The sequence below is a fragment of the Acartia tonsa genome, chromosome 2, assembly GCF_053477335.1.
Source record: "Acartia tonsa isolate MP-2025a chromosome 2, ASM5347733v1, whole genome shotgun sequence".
NCBI lineage: Eukaryota > Metazoa > Arthropoda > Copepoda > Calanoida > Acartiidae > Acartia > Acartia tonsa.
Window position 1 is genome coordinate 35,040,809 of NC_137261.1, and position 14,350 is coordinate 35,055,158.

The window sequence follows — 14,350 nt, forward strand, 5'->3', positions numbered from 1 at the left end:
ACTCAAGAAAAACCCAATTATCCATTTATGTACTGTATAAAACCAAATTTTACATTTTGTCGTCATAATTCCTAAATGTTTAGGCAATTGTAAAAAGTAATAGCAGACTGCAGATTTTTTTATTTTCCCAAACCAAAATTGGAAAGCATTATTTTTAATTGTAGAATGAACAAAATATTGCACACAATAAAATATAAATAAGCATGAAGCAAATGGAACGAGCATCAAGCTGGTGTCTAAGATTATTAAAATCAAAATGTTACAATAAAATAATAGATCAGAATACTGGTTAGTTTCTGTGATTATACTGTAGACATGCGTTTTTAGGATTACCATTTTTGTTCATGGAAGTACTTTGTGGATCATACAAAACCATTAAAAATTTTAAATAACAATAAATGGACTGCAACAAAATATATAAAAAAATTATTCTGTTTGCTGTTTTTTTAATTGTTTTCCAATAAAGAATTATAAAAAGATTTTAGGAATGTTGAAGATTATTATTACTGCATTAGTCGCTAAATATTAATTGGTATATTTTGATTCCTTTTGTAAGAACACCTCGCCTCCTGATTACAATCTCCGAGGTAAAATTTGTGACAGACCAACCATGTCATACATAGCTCTCAGTTCAATTTAATCTTTCCAACTGTGAACACGCACACACAAATTCAAGTTGAAAACAAAGCATCACAATGAACAAGTTTCTGGTTTTATTGATGGTTGGTGCCACTAGTTTTTCTGTTGCCAATGCTGGATTTAGGTACCTTCTTATTTCTAAATTACGATCCATAATATTCTATATTATTCTAATTGTAGAATGTCAGTATTGTTTTGTAAGGTTTTTTTTAACAAATTATGTACTCAGAATTAGATTTAAGGAATTAATCAGAGATCCCTTGAAAAAATTGTGGACCACTAGACACAAGCTACTTAACTACTTATGGATGTTAACATTAGGGTTGGGCCGGATATTTTTTTGGCCGGATACCGGATATCCGGCTAATTTCAAATGCCGGATATCCGGTATCCGGCCGGATATCCGGCCAACGCCGGATATCCGGCAAATATCCGGTTATCCGGCCAAATTACTACATATTAATGTATCAAAGAAGGATATAGTCCCTTTCGTGGCAACGCACCTTAAGGGGCGATTCGTTTTATTTTTTAAATTGCTTTTAATAGGTTATTTTAGGTTAGGTTAGGTTATATTTGGTAAGGTGATTTCCCCGCATGGTAAGGCAATTGGCCCCGCAAGGTTAGAGTCCCCCGCGAGGGGCTAGAAATAGGAGATACGCTACTGTGAAAATACGAATAATTGCTCCTTAAGGGGCGTTGCCACGAAAGGGACTATTCCCGCAAAAAAATTTCTTTATAAACTGGTGTTTTATATTATACTAGCGTCTGCGTCCCTAGTATCTAGGGATATATATTAGAAGGGACATGAAAGTGTAGAAAAATACCTAACTTAAAACCTTACAACGAATTTTTTATGAAAATTAAACAGTCTAAAACCACCCTGGGACTTATAAGAAGCTTCACTCTAAAGGAGAACCATATCAGTTCAGCAGTTAGCAAGATCCTTTGCTACAGACAAAAAAAGCTTAGTAAATAAATCTAATTAACTCTTACTACTTTCAATCTGTAATATCAATCTCTAACGGTTATAGGATTGGCGGGGAGGTGGCGTTGAATGCCTCCCCCCCCCCCCTCTGATTTTTTTCTATCCCATTTTCTTTGTATAAAAGGAAGAGGGCTATAACTGAGTGACTTTCGAAATATGGGTATGACACATAACTGAGAGTTGAAATCTTTCCAATACCTCCTTCCTGGCGGGCAAAGGATACCAGCAAATCTGGTAAGGTCATTTAGGTAAAAAGTAAAAATATTTTTTTACTTGAACAAAGCAATTCATGTTATCTAATACTAAAATATCCTATAGTCATAGAGAAAAAAATAAAAGAGAGGAATCGAAGCAACTAGAATACGAAAATAGGCAGTGGGCCTAGAGGCCTACTCAGCGCTGTTGCCGCGCTAAAATTAATTGCTATTCCACTACTTTTCAAATGGGAGGATTAAAAATTATTTAAAAAAAATATTTTTTTTACTTTTTACTATTTCCATATTTAGGGCAAGAATATTAGATTAGATATTTTCGTTTTAATGTTTTAATTAAAAATTACATAGAATTTTATTTTTATTTAAAAAAATTTGTTCATGAAAGATGAATCCTTCTATTTCTAAAAAGGAGGAATTTTTTTTCATAATGAACATTCAGCTGATTCTGACCGCCCACGGCTGTTTGCTAAATATCGCTTTTCTTTTTATTCACATTTTTATTTATGATTGACTTACAAAAAGCCCTGGGCGGTTTTTGATTTTCGTCTGCTTCTAAATTTAGGGATGGGGAAGTAGTATTTTACCATGAAAAAGGGGTGAGTATTCATCCTCTTATCCTTTTTCCTTATGCCTATAGTCGTACATCCTCATATGTAATATAGGTGTTCAAGTCGATTTCAGGTTCCAGGTATAATCCTGCAAGTCCTGAACCTCCAGGTCTCCAGATATCTTTAAACGGTTCCTGTGACCGCAAATTTTTACTTGAAGATTTCAAATTTTAAACTTAGGCTTTTTTATATATCTTCATGACATATTACAATTTCATAAAATCTGTTGCCGTTTACCTGCCAACCGTCGGTATGCGGCTGGCAGCTGCCAAGTACTGCTGCCACCGCCAAAATTTATGTTTTGAGATTTCTAATATAAAATCTTTCTAATTTTCAGAAAAAATTCTAGCTTCAATAATAAGAAAATTAAAGCCATTGAAGATTAAAAAAAAAACAGAGATTTTTGTTGTAAAATATAAAAGATTATATTGCCGGATATCCGGCCGGATAGTTTCAATATCCGGTATCCGGCCGGATATTGAAAATGGCCGGATATCCGGCCGGATAGTTTCAATATCCGGTATCCGGCCGGATATTGAAAATGGCCGGATATCCGGCCGGATATCCGGCCACACCGGATATCCGGCCCAATCCTAGTTAACATACCTGTCTAAATAGAATTTTCAGATTTAAGAAATTATTTGAATGATTTGTCGACAAGTTTTTAATTTGGATCTTGAAAAAAAAGTTTAAATTATAAAAGAGTACTTAATATTTTTTAACTAATTTTAGCTTGAAATTCTGATTTAAACATTGTAGGTGTACCTTTGGTAACCCCGTTTGTACAGCTGGGTGTGTTCTTCTTGGTCAGACCTCGGGAGTCTGTGATGAAGAGGGAACTTGCCATTGCAGTGAAAAATCTATCAGGTACATTTATCAACACTTGTTAGCCTTAGTAGAAATTAGTAATGCCTTCTTGAGTTTACTATAATTTAGTTTATTATTATCATTAAGGATGACAATATCCATAAAAGCGAAACTCTGAAAGGAAACTTAAACACTTGAAGAGTTTCAGATCATATCAGATTATATCATATTATATTAAAAAGTTTTTTCAAAAAAGTTAAATATTAACATGTTATGAATGGACTTACAGTCATTCTGGTTTCGATCATAGAGTTGCTACGTATTCTAAATCTTACTAACTACTACAGTAATCGCTTTGCCAAGTTTAAAATTGTTAGGACAATTCTAACATGCCTAAATTAACGATAAGAGCTATCCGCTACCGGCGTACGGACCAACCCGAGTAATAAAATGTCTTTGCTTTTAAAAATATAGGGTCTGGTACTTATTTAGATGGCAGAAGCAACATAAATGGAAAATAAATATTTTGAATAGTTTACTTAAAATTTTGATATTACTATCTGCGTTTAATTTTCAGTTTGAGTAATTTGAAGGCTCTCCTTCCTTCAAGATGCGATCTTGGAGATTCATTCTGTGAGGTATTTTTATAGTATTAATATAAAAGTAGGTTAGTTATCTGTTAAGTTAGGCTGCACGTAGTTCTATTACTAGAAAGATTGTTCAATCCTTCAAAGAGAAAGAATAATTCTATTCTTCAACTCTAAAAAAATAGTATTTTTTAATTTTTTAAACGTGTATGGGGACAATATAGACAATATTGAAGAAAGATATGATATTATACTAGCTCGTTGATGACGTAAATTTGGATTGTAGATAAGTGAAATAATAGGATGTCTGTCAAGAAATCCTTCAAAAACATAAATAGACAAAATTTGTCTTTAACTGTTTTCTATACCTAGTGGAAAATTTGATATTAGAATAGACTTTTTAATTACTGTAACTTCGTCTCATATTACCTGCTTACCTCATAGTCAATCTAGTGAAAGGTTTATTTATCAACAAATTGCATTATTTATTCTATTTAGTTTCTAAAAATTGCAATCAAACAGCAAAATTAAAATGTACCCAGTTCTAAATAATTTCGTGACTCATGGAAAAAATTAAATATAAAAAAACGAGGAAATTAATGTACATAAGTAGTGCAGCAATAAGTACAAATTAGATAGTTATAGAATTTGAAATTAAGCATTAATAAAAAATTACAGATCAATTATAAAAAAATTAATCTTTAATTTGTTGCAGGTATTGTAAATAAATCATAGAATATAATACATGCTCAAGTTTATTAAATCTTATGAAATCTATTTTGAACTTTGATATTTTTACAATACAGACAGCCATACTAACTGACCCTAGTTAATGAGTAGCGCTGTGCGTTTAAAAAAATTCTTACACTTCAATAAATAAGCTGAATCATTTCTTTTTTTGGTATAAAATTAGGAGAATACATTGAATAAGTTCCAAAATTAAACAAAATAGGAAGGATTTATACAATCGGAAGAAAAACTGACAAAAACAGTATTGTGCAATAAATTTAGAGATGAAATATTTTATTGGAATCAAAAAGGTCAAAAGAAACAAATTTTTGCCACTTTTTCTATCCTTCATATATTTATATATTTATTGTTTAGGGAACTTGCAATGCTATTGGTAGAAAGACTGGAATCTGTACTACAAAGGTAAATTTTAGAGTAGCTATGCTAGATCCATATTTTGGATGCCAATATTCTATTATTGTCAACAAAACCTATTAAGTAGGTATACCTAATTTTTTGTTTGATTCAGCAATATGCAACCTCTAATTTTTGTATAAATTCTACATTTACATACATTTTAACATATTTCTTCACAGTGCGTATGAAGGTGCTGTGACTTTAGTGTCAGAACCTAAATTGGGACATAGTGCTTTTAATTACCCTAGGTTAGGTAACTTCATTTCACTTTTCAATAAAATCTAAAATGCAGCCGTTTTTGAGAAAATTAGATTTGAAAATTTCAAGTTCAATTTTCACCCACTAGGAGTTATCGCATAACCATGACAAGAATAGAAAAGCAAAGATTTTTTATTTAAAATTTAAACAAGTTTGCTTTTATAAAGTTCTTCATAAAACCACTCCTGAAGTGAGTTGATTCATGGCCATTTTTATCAGTTGCTTGGCTAAGGTCATGGATATTCAGCCTTAAATAAATCATATATAGAGAGGTTTTATGACAGACTTTATAAAAGCAAAGTTGTTCAAAATTTTAAATAAATAATCTTTGCTTTTCTTGTCATGATTATGCGGTAATTCCTAGTGGATGAAAATTGAACTTAAAATTTTCAAATCTAGTTTTCTCAAAAACAGTTGCATTTTAGATTTTATTGAAAAGTGAAATGAAGTTACCTAACCTAGTGTAATGAAATGCACTATGTCCCAATTTAGGTTCTGACACTAAAGTCAAAGCACCTTAATGCGCACTGTGTCTTTTTTGTGTTCTATTAAACTAATCTGTCCTTATCAACCACTGTAAAGGGAAAAATTTTCTTTTAATTGATATCTTGTAATCTTTTAGGATGGTTTGAAAGATTGCGAGTGCGACACAAAATTTTTGTCAGCCACAGAGTTTGCTCTGTGCGCTGCTGAATCAACTTGCAGGCTTGACTGCCAGGCAAATGGCAAGGCCACTGGAAAGGTATTATCAATATTATTTTTTTTTATCAGCAAATCTTTCTTCTTGTTGAAGGCATTTAAAAATAAGATAATTCTGTGTGTCATTAGAAAAAATGTAAAATATTTTTTTAAACGTGAAGGAAAAACTGTCATACAAATTGTTCTGTTTCAATTATATTTTTGTTTTTATATATATCAGCACAACAACAAAAACCGTCATGCACAACAAAAAAGCAGTAAAGCAATATTGTTACATCGGCCAATGCCGCACACTTGAGTAAAGAGAAATTTATCTGAAGGCTGCAGAAGATTTTTAAAGAAATTACAGGCCAATAAGTCAACAAGCCGCTTCCAACATATTTTTCAAAAATCAATAGCTGCAACAGAGTTTCTCTTTAAATATTCGGTTGCCGATATCTGCTCATGATAATTGTTTATTTTAGTGTATTGGATGGAGCTGCAAGTGTATCAGCAATGAAAACGAAGATGTTGACCCCACATCTCCCGTTGAATTCCCGAACTAATTATTACCAACTTCTCTTGTGGAGTTCACCAAAAGATTTTATTTATATAAAAGAATAGCAATTGTAATCAGTAATTTACTTTACCAATAATTGAAAACTACTCTAAACCGATATAAATGTTACATAAATTTTTTACGGTACCAATTCAACGTATTTTTGATTTATAAAAAAAATCCATTAATAATCTCTAGTAAACTTATATGTTATAAAATTAAAAAACTTTAAGGCAGCTAAAAGTATCATAATATAAGCAAAAAATGTTTCAAATGTATTTTTCTTTTAACTCTATTATTAAATACTCGATTTTTCATAAAAATTTATTACTGTAATATTTTTTCCTCGTGATATATTTATTTGATGTGATTTTGACGTTTGTAAAGTGTTTGAATAATTAAATAAAGATTAATAAAGGAATATATTGTTTTTTGAAAATATTTATAAAAATGGGCGCCACAAATGATTATTTAGCTATTAAGTTCTTGCTGGGGGCTCGATCTTTTAGATTTATTAAACATATGAATTATTATGAGAGAGAAATTGTTAGATTTGGGGGGAATTATGTGATACAGAGAAGAGAGGGAGAGTAACTTATACGGTATGTTTAAATGCAGAGAGAAGAATGAAATATTTTCGGTGTGCTACCAGTACCGTTTGAGTTTCATCTGAGCAAATTGATACCTCCACTAAAAAAATAAGAAAAACTGGACCAAAATAGTAGATTGATGTCTCAATTCTTCGCTATTTAGAGTTTGGCGCTAATAACAGTCTTTAACATGTTAATGTCTGATTATGCTAAATTTATCGTTTTTTCTAAACTAACTTTTGTGTGTCATTGAGAGTACACTACTGTTCTCATATTATTAACCTTTTTTTCTCTTTCCGCCGATCCATTTAATTCACTTGTTGATGTAGTTACCCTTTTGTACTACGGCGGCAACTTTATACTTTATAAGCTTAAAAGCAAAACTTTAAAATGGTATTTATATATTAGAATTTTTAAAACTATCTCAGTGATAAAATGGGTGATTTAAAAGGCTTGGATGCGCTCGGACAGTTGGAAATACTTGAAAAAAAATTAAACAGGTAAAGAAGGGACATGCAGTTTGTACCAACAACGAAACATATTCAAGAAAAAAAATCACGAAGAAAAAAATTAGCTTAAATTGTTAATTTTTCATCGGATTTTATTTTTTTGAGATAAAAGAATTTCTATGCAGTAAATGGATGTCTATATGAAAAAAAATATTTGGATTTTTGTGTGTCTTTCAAAAAAAAATTTTGCGTATCTTTACATTTTTTCGATTTTCAGAAAATAATTACTATACGTTTTATTGGGTTTGTATGTCTGGCGACAGATAAAATATTCCGTCATAATCATTTGAAATTTTGTCTAGCGAAAAGTTGGCTTAAATTTTTGGGGCTTTCTTTCATATGTTTTTGTTGTTAAGGTGTTATTAAAGAAAAATGTAGGATAAACAAGGACGAGAACATCCATCAAAGCGATGAAATGGAATGACAGACGTACATTAACACTTGTAAAGTGTCAGAACTGAATATCAATGCATAAGTTCATTGTCTATATATACAAAATTGTAAGTAAATTTGTTGCAAAACTGATTAAATACATGTCACTGTTTAAGGACACACTGACGTTTTAGGACTTGATTATAGAGATGCTCCGTTTATAACACTACATACCTTGTTGTAATAGGAATCAGTATTCAAAAAATCAGATGAATAGGATAATTTTAACATTCAAAATTTGTTGTCAAAAAGTAAAACAATAAGCTTGTTTTATTAGACGTACGGACATTCTGGTAACGGTTATAGAGTTGCTTCGCTTTCTAAGTCTGACCTAACTGTTATGGGAATCAGCATGCAACGTATGAAATCGATAAGATAATTATAACCTGTTTAAATTAATGAAAAGAGCTAACTGCAACGGACGGACGTACGGACGGACCGACCCAAATTATAGAAAAACTTCGCTTTTAATAATTATAGAAAGACTTTTCTTTTAAACAAGGATGACAACATCCATAAGTAGCGAAGCACAAAAAATCATTGATAGGAATACGTAAAGTAGATTTAAATTGTATTTATCAAAATTAAGAATAGATTTATTGGAAAAAATAAACACAATTTTGTTTCAATATTGACGGTCAAAGTAAATTACATAAAAGATGCTCATAGAGTCATAACAATGGGAAAAATTATTTTGATACTGATATCCCAAGTTTCAAAATTGGACCAAATACACCAAAGATATGGGAAAATATGTAAAACATATAAAAAAAGCCAAAAACCTGCTAAAAGGAAGTCTGACCGCCATGGTTCTTTTCTTAAAACGACAGAAAGTTTAATTTTTATATCCCTAATTTAAAAATTTGGAAAATCGGACTATATACATTAGATATATGGAAAAATAAGGGGAAAAATTTAAAATAGTCAAAAACCTGCAAAAAGGCAGTCTGACCGTCATGGTTGTTTTCTTTGAATGGCAAGAAATTTTTTTTATATCTAAAACTGAAAATAATTTGGAAATCGGACAATAAAAACCAAAGATATGGAGAAAAATGTGAAATATACAAAATAGAATAAAACCTGCTTAAAGGCAGTCTGACCGTCATAGTTGTTTCCTTTAAACGGCAGGAAATTTAATTTTGATATTTATAACTGAAAAAATTTTGGAAATCGGACCATAAACACCAAAAATATGGAGAAAAGTGTTAAAAATACAAAAATAGCATAAAACCTGCTAAAAAGTGGTCCGACCGCTATTGATGTTTCATATTGTGCTCCTTAATAATGGGAATGTTGTCAAAAAATTTCAGCCTTTTATCCCTAATAGGAGCCGAGAAAATCACTTTTCCCCAAACTAAGACAGACGGACATACAGACGGACATTTCAAATAAAAGAGTAGCTTTGCTACTAAAAAGGACTAAGGAAGGGATAAGAAGGGGAATTGAAGAGGAGAGGAAGGCATAGGGAAATTATGAGAAGTAAAATTATGTGGAGTTGAAGAAAAATGCACTTCTAATAATAGTCGGGACAGACTTTCATTTATAGAGTAGATTCGCAGCAAAAAAATCTGTGCAAACTGATTTATTTGGATATTTTGCTCTTCGTTTGATTATTGAGATAAGTATATAAAAGTTTTGTATTTTATCTTCTTGTATAAGTGAAGATGTGACAAACACACACACGTCACACATGCAAAAAAGGTACAAAACCACGACAGGGATAATCTTTGTTAAACTTTGGCATTGTTAGTAGCGAAGCTACTCTATAATTCACTTTGTCCGTCAGTCAGTCAGTCCGTAACGCTATGGGGGAAATGGGATTTACTCAGCTCCTATAAAAGATAGAATGCTGAAATTTTTTGACAACATTCCTATTAATAAGGAGCACAATCAATGGCGGTCGGACCGCTTTTTTAGCAGGTTTTAGGCTATTTTTGTATTTTTCACATTTTTCTCCATATCTTTGGTGTTTATGGTCCGATTTCCAAAACTTTTTCAGTTATAGAAATCAAAATTAAGTTTCCTGTCTTTTAAAGAAAACAACTATGACGGTCAGACTACCTTTAAACAGGTTTTAGGCTTTTTTTGTATTTTCACATTTTCCTCCATATCTTTGGTGTTTATGGTCCGATTTCCAAAAAATTTTCAGTTATAGATATCAAAATTAAATTTCCTATCATTTAAAGAAAACAACCATGACAGTCAGACTGCCTTTTCGCAGGTTTTTGACTATTTTTAATTTTTTCCTTATTTTTCCATTTCTCTTATGTATATAGTCCGATTTTCCAATTTTTTTAAGTTAAGGATATAAAAATTAAAGTTTCTGTCGTTTTAAGAAAACAACCGTATTCCCATCCATGAATTTTTGGGCTTCGCTACTTATGGATGTTGTCATCCTTGTTATAATATAAAGCACAAGATAATTTGTAAGTTTGCAAACTAGTGCTATCTTGTCAATATTGTTTTCTATTACATATGCCCTTGATTTTAACGTAAATATTTGGTTAATTAGTTGTTGCAACATTTTTTAAAACATTAATAGATAAAACAAAGATGACAACATCCATAAGTAGCGAAGCCCAAAAATTCATGGATGGGAATACGGTTGTTTTCTTAAAACGACAGGAAATTCAATTTTTATACTCTTTATCCTTTATAATCGGACTATATACATAAGAGAAATGGAAAAATAAGGAAAAAATTAAAAATAGCCAAAACCCTGCAAAAAGGCAGTTTGACTGTCATGTTTGTTTTCTTTAAACGACAGGAAATTTAATTTTGATATCTATAACTGAAAAAAATTTGGAAATCGGACAATAAACACCAAAGATATGGAGAAAAATGTGAAAAATACAAAAATAGCCTAAAACCTGTTTAAAGGTAGTCTGACCGTCATAGTTGTTTTCTTTAAACGATAGGAAATTTAATTTTGATTTCTATAACTGAAAAAAAATTGGAAATCGGACCATAAACACCAAAGATATGCAGAAAAATGTGAAAAATACAAAAATAGCCTAAAACCTGCTAAAAAGCGCTCCGACCGCCATTAATGTTTTATAGTTAATTATGCTCCTTATTAATAGAAATGTTGTCAAAAAATTTCAACATTCTATCTTTTATAGGAGCTGAGTAAATCACATTTCCCCCATAGCGTTACGGACTTACTGACGGACTGACTGACGGACTGACGGACAGACAAAGTGAATTATAGAGTAGCTTCGCTACTAAAAAGAAAAATTGTAAACAGTGGCATGCACTGGCATCCTTCGGGGGGAGGGTAGAAAAGGGAAGGTAGATCATCCCAATTTCAATCATAATGGGGATTTGACACTATCTTACACCCTCCTTCTGCAAAATTATGTTTGTAATTCTGTCTCAAGATGTGTTGGCTTCATTAATTTTTATTGATTATAAAATTAGCTACTTGATGACATTCCTGTATTACAAGAATCTACTCTATATCTAACATTGTCCAGTATGCTAAGTAGAAATTTGATTTTTAGAGGGCAAATAAAATTTATTTGACGAGTCTGTGTTAAAGGATTCTCACCAAAGACCCTTTATATAAAAACTTGTCCTTTTTGATTCCTTAGTAATTCTATTTTCATTTCTGTTCCTCACAAATAATAGATTTTGAACTTTTGTTTCGCCAATAATGGATTTTGTACTTTTTGTTGAAAAAGGGGTTAGATTATTAGAAATTAGAATTATAAATAAACAAGTTTACTTAAATTGATACATATGATACAAGAAGAATGATAGCTTCCAAAAGCAGTGACGAATAGAAGCAAAAGAGAGGAGAAAATCACCAAATAAACTAAGATCAAAATATATCAACTGAGGAAAAAACTTTCTTTCAGACAGACAGACAAATATTTAGAATTATATATGACCTCGCTGTTGATAAAATAGTTTTAATTTTAAATTCACGGAATGGAATTAGGAGATTTAAGTTTTCTTAAAAAGTTTGTATTCAATTAAAATTAACTAACTTCAATAAAAAACAACATGGACATAATATTTCTGTCCCTTTTCTAACTTTCATAGAAACATTTCCATGTCTTGAAGATACAAATATTTAAGACTTGTAGTGTATTACTCTTACCAATTATCTTATATCTTATGGGTTTAAGCAGTTTGTAGCCGCTTTTTAATTTTACTGCTAGCTTCAATATATCTTTGATGTTTTAGTCCAATTTTCAAAAAAAAAGATGTGATTTAAAATTAAATTTCATGTCCCTCTAAGGAATTTTTGTATCTACAGAAGTAAGAACAAGTAGATTTATTCATCATTTTATCATCTATCTTTGGTATTTTCACAAAAATTTTGGGGGTAATAGCATTAAATTAATCTTCCAGTTATTTTAAGGTTTTTTGTGTCTATAGACAAAAGGACAAGCAGCTTTATTCTTTAATGCATCTTTGGTATATTTCATCTGATTTTTCCATTTTTAAAATAAAAATTAAATCAGATTAGAACGCATCTACTCTTTATACGTCTTTCAAAATATCTTATTATAAATATTTTTATGCTTTGCTACTTATGGATGATGTCATCCTTGTTGTTATAGGTCTATTGACGAGTATGGTCATGGAAAAGAAATTGAAGCTGTTGATAAACTCTTGAAAAATGTTAAGGTAATCAATAATGCAAAGCTGAACGATGACTGTCAGAGGAATCTTAAGATTTCAATAACCGCTGGACTAAATGGGCTATGCCTTTGAGGGAATACGAAGGTTTTGAGCTAATTTCTTGGTTTTTGTAACAAATATTAAGTGTTCACGTTCTTTATGCAATGCACCTAAAACCTAAAAAATGCTTTAAGTATTTATATAAAACAAATAATGCCGATGATATTTTTGAAAGTGGAACTTTTCAAAGAAATTGGCTTAAGATAGGTCAAGACTTTTGCTATTTGCCCTAAGGAATATTCGCTTCGATTGCCGTATTGGCGTTAGGGAGAAAAATGTTTTTTAAATTTTAAAGCTGGCAGCCGCGTGAAAATCAAAACAGACATTTTAACTGTTTAAATATTTACTTGTATGGCTCGAAACCGATTAATATCCGAAGGATTAGAACCGGTTCCAAGCTAAACTGAAAAATCAAGTATCGTATTAAAGACAAATTTCTACGAATTGCACAAAAGTCATACCTAGTATTAATACAAGGTTTACTATCCATGAAAAGCTGTCTATAATACTATGCGATGAATAACTATTTCTTCACGGATAGGTTCATGATTTTAAAATTCATTAACGCCCTCCTGCATTCACTAGTGGCTTGCGCATGATGTATATTGTATATAAGATCAAGCATATAACATAATAATGCCAGCGGATACACCCCTAGAAGCCTCTGGGAGCACGTAAGGGAAATGGGTATTTTTCCATGGCCGATTATCTTTGGAGGTTGGAGTTACCATCCCCCTAAAACCTTTCCCTCTGACAAGCTTTAATGAAAAGGAGAACCATATCGGTCGATCGGTTAGCGAGATCCTAATACATGATGTTACTATATACATAGGATGATTGTAGTTTTTATTAGACAGCAGAAGATCTTGACAGCTTGTATAAATTTCTGTTCAACCTCTCTAACACAAGCAAGATACCTGACAGTTATAATCAACAAGGAGATACTATAATCAAAGGTACAATTTATAAGCTACCCTAATCAATTCTACAACTAATTTAACTAGCATAAACAGCTTGTTTTGTTTTAACTTCCTCTATAAAAGAGGGGGGAGTCAAACCCGTACTTTCAACTGTAGTTTTTTTTTAAATGGACGGGATGCATTTTATTTTAGAGGGACTTCTCTTGGGATGATGGTAAACTCCCCCAAAATAGTTATAAACCTAGGACAAATGATAACCTAAATTGTAAAGGAGAACCAAATCGGTTCAGCAGTTAGCAAGATCTTTGATTAAATGATTAAAAAATAAAAGGTAAACATAGTTCAATAAAGATTAATTTTCGTTTGCTATTTAAGGATTGATTTTTGGAATAATAATTCTTGTATCTTTGGTTGGAAATTTGCTGGTAGTTCATGCTATTTACTCAAGGAATTTATCAATTTCATCTAGAACATCTAAGTGTAGCCGTCATTACTTCTGGGCGGCTTCACTAAGTCTCTATACCTACAGCAAAAAAAAGCGTTTAAGTGTCTAACTAAGTCAAGCTAACGAACATACCCCGATTATAGAGAAGCTGTACTAATAACTAATAAGGAATTGTAAGATTTATTACAATAATTAAAAGATACTATTATTTTACCGGGTCCGGTAGAAAAGTATATTACAGAATAAAATTATAAATACTATCGGTTTTTTTAAATCGTCT

At 31.2% G+C, this 14,350-nt stretch overlaps 2 protein-coding genes across 2 annotated transcripts; both read left to right on the top strand.

The window, feature by feature from the left end:
- The first annotated feature begins 591 nt into the window (after positions 1-591).
- On the top strand, positions 592-6,903 carry LOC145311665 (uncharacterized). The gene is made up of 6 exons (XM_080150625.1): positions 592-763; positions 3,207-3,314; positions 3,832-3,892; positions 4,946-4,993; positions 5,868-5,987; positions 6,409-6,903. The coding sequence occupies exons 1-6, from the start codon at positions 696-698 to the stop codon at positions 6,487-6,489; spliced, it is 486 nt and encodes a 161-aa protein (XP_080006751.1). The 5' UTR covers positions 592-695; the 3' UTR covers positions 6,490-6,903.
- A 523-nt stretch (positions 6,904-7,426) lies between these two features.
- Positions 7,427-14,179, top strand: LOC145312519 (uncharacterized). The gene is made up of 4 exons (XM_080151773.1): positions 7,427-7,572; positions 12,585-12,651; positions 13,559-13,661; positions 14,001-14,179. The coding sequence occupies exons 1-4, from the start codon at positions 7,508-7,510 to the stop codon at positions 14,177-14,179; spliced, it is 414 nt and encodes a 137-aa protein (XP_080007899.1). The 5' UTR covers positions 7,427-7,507.
- The last annotated feature ends 171 nt before the right edge of the window (positions 14,180-14,350 follow it).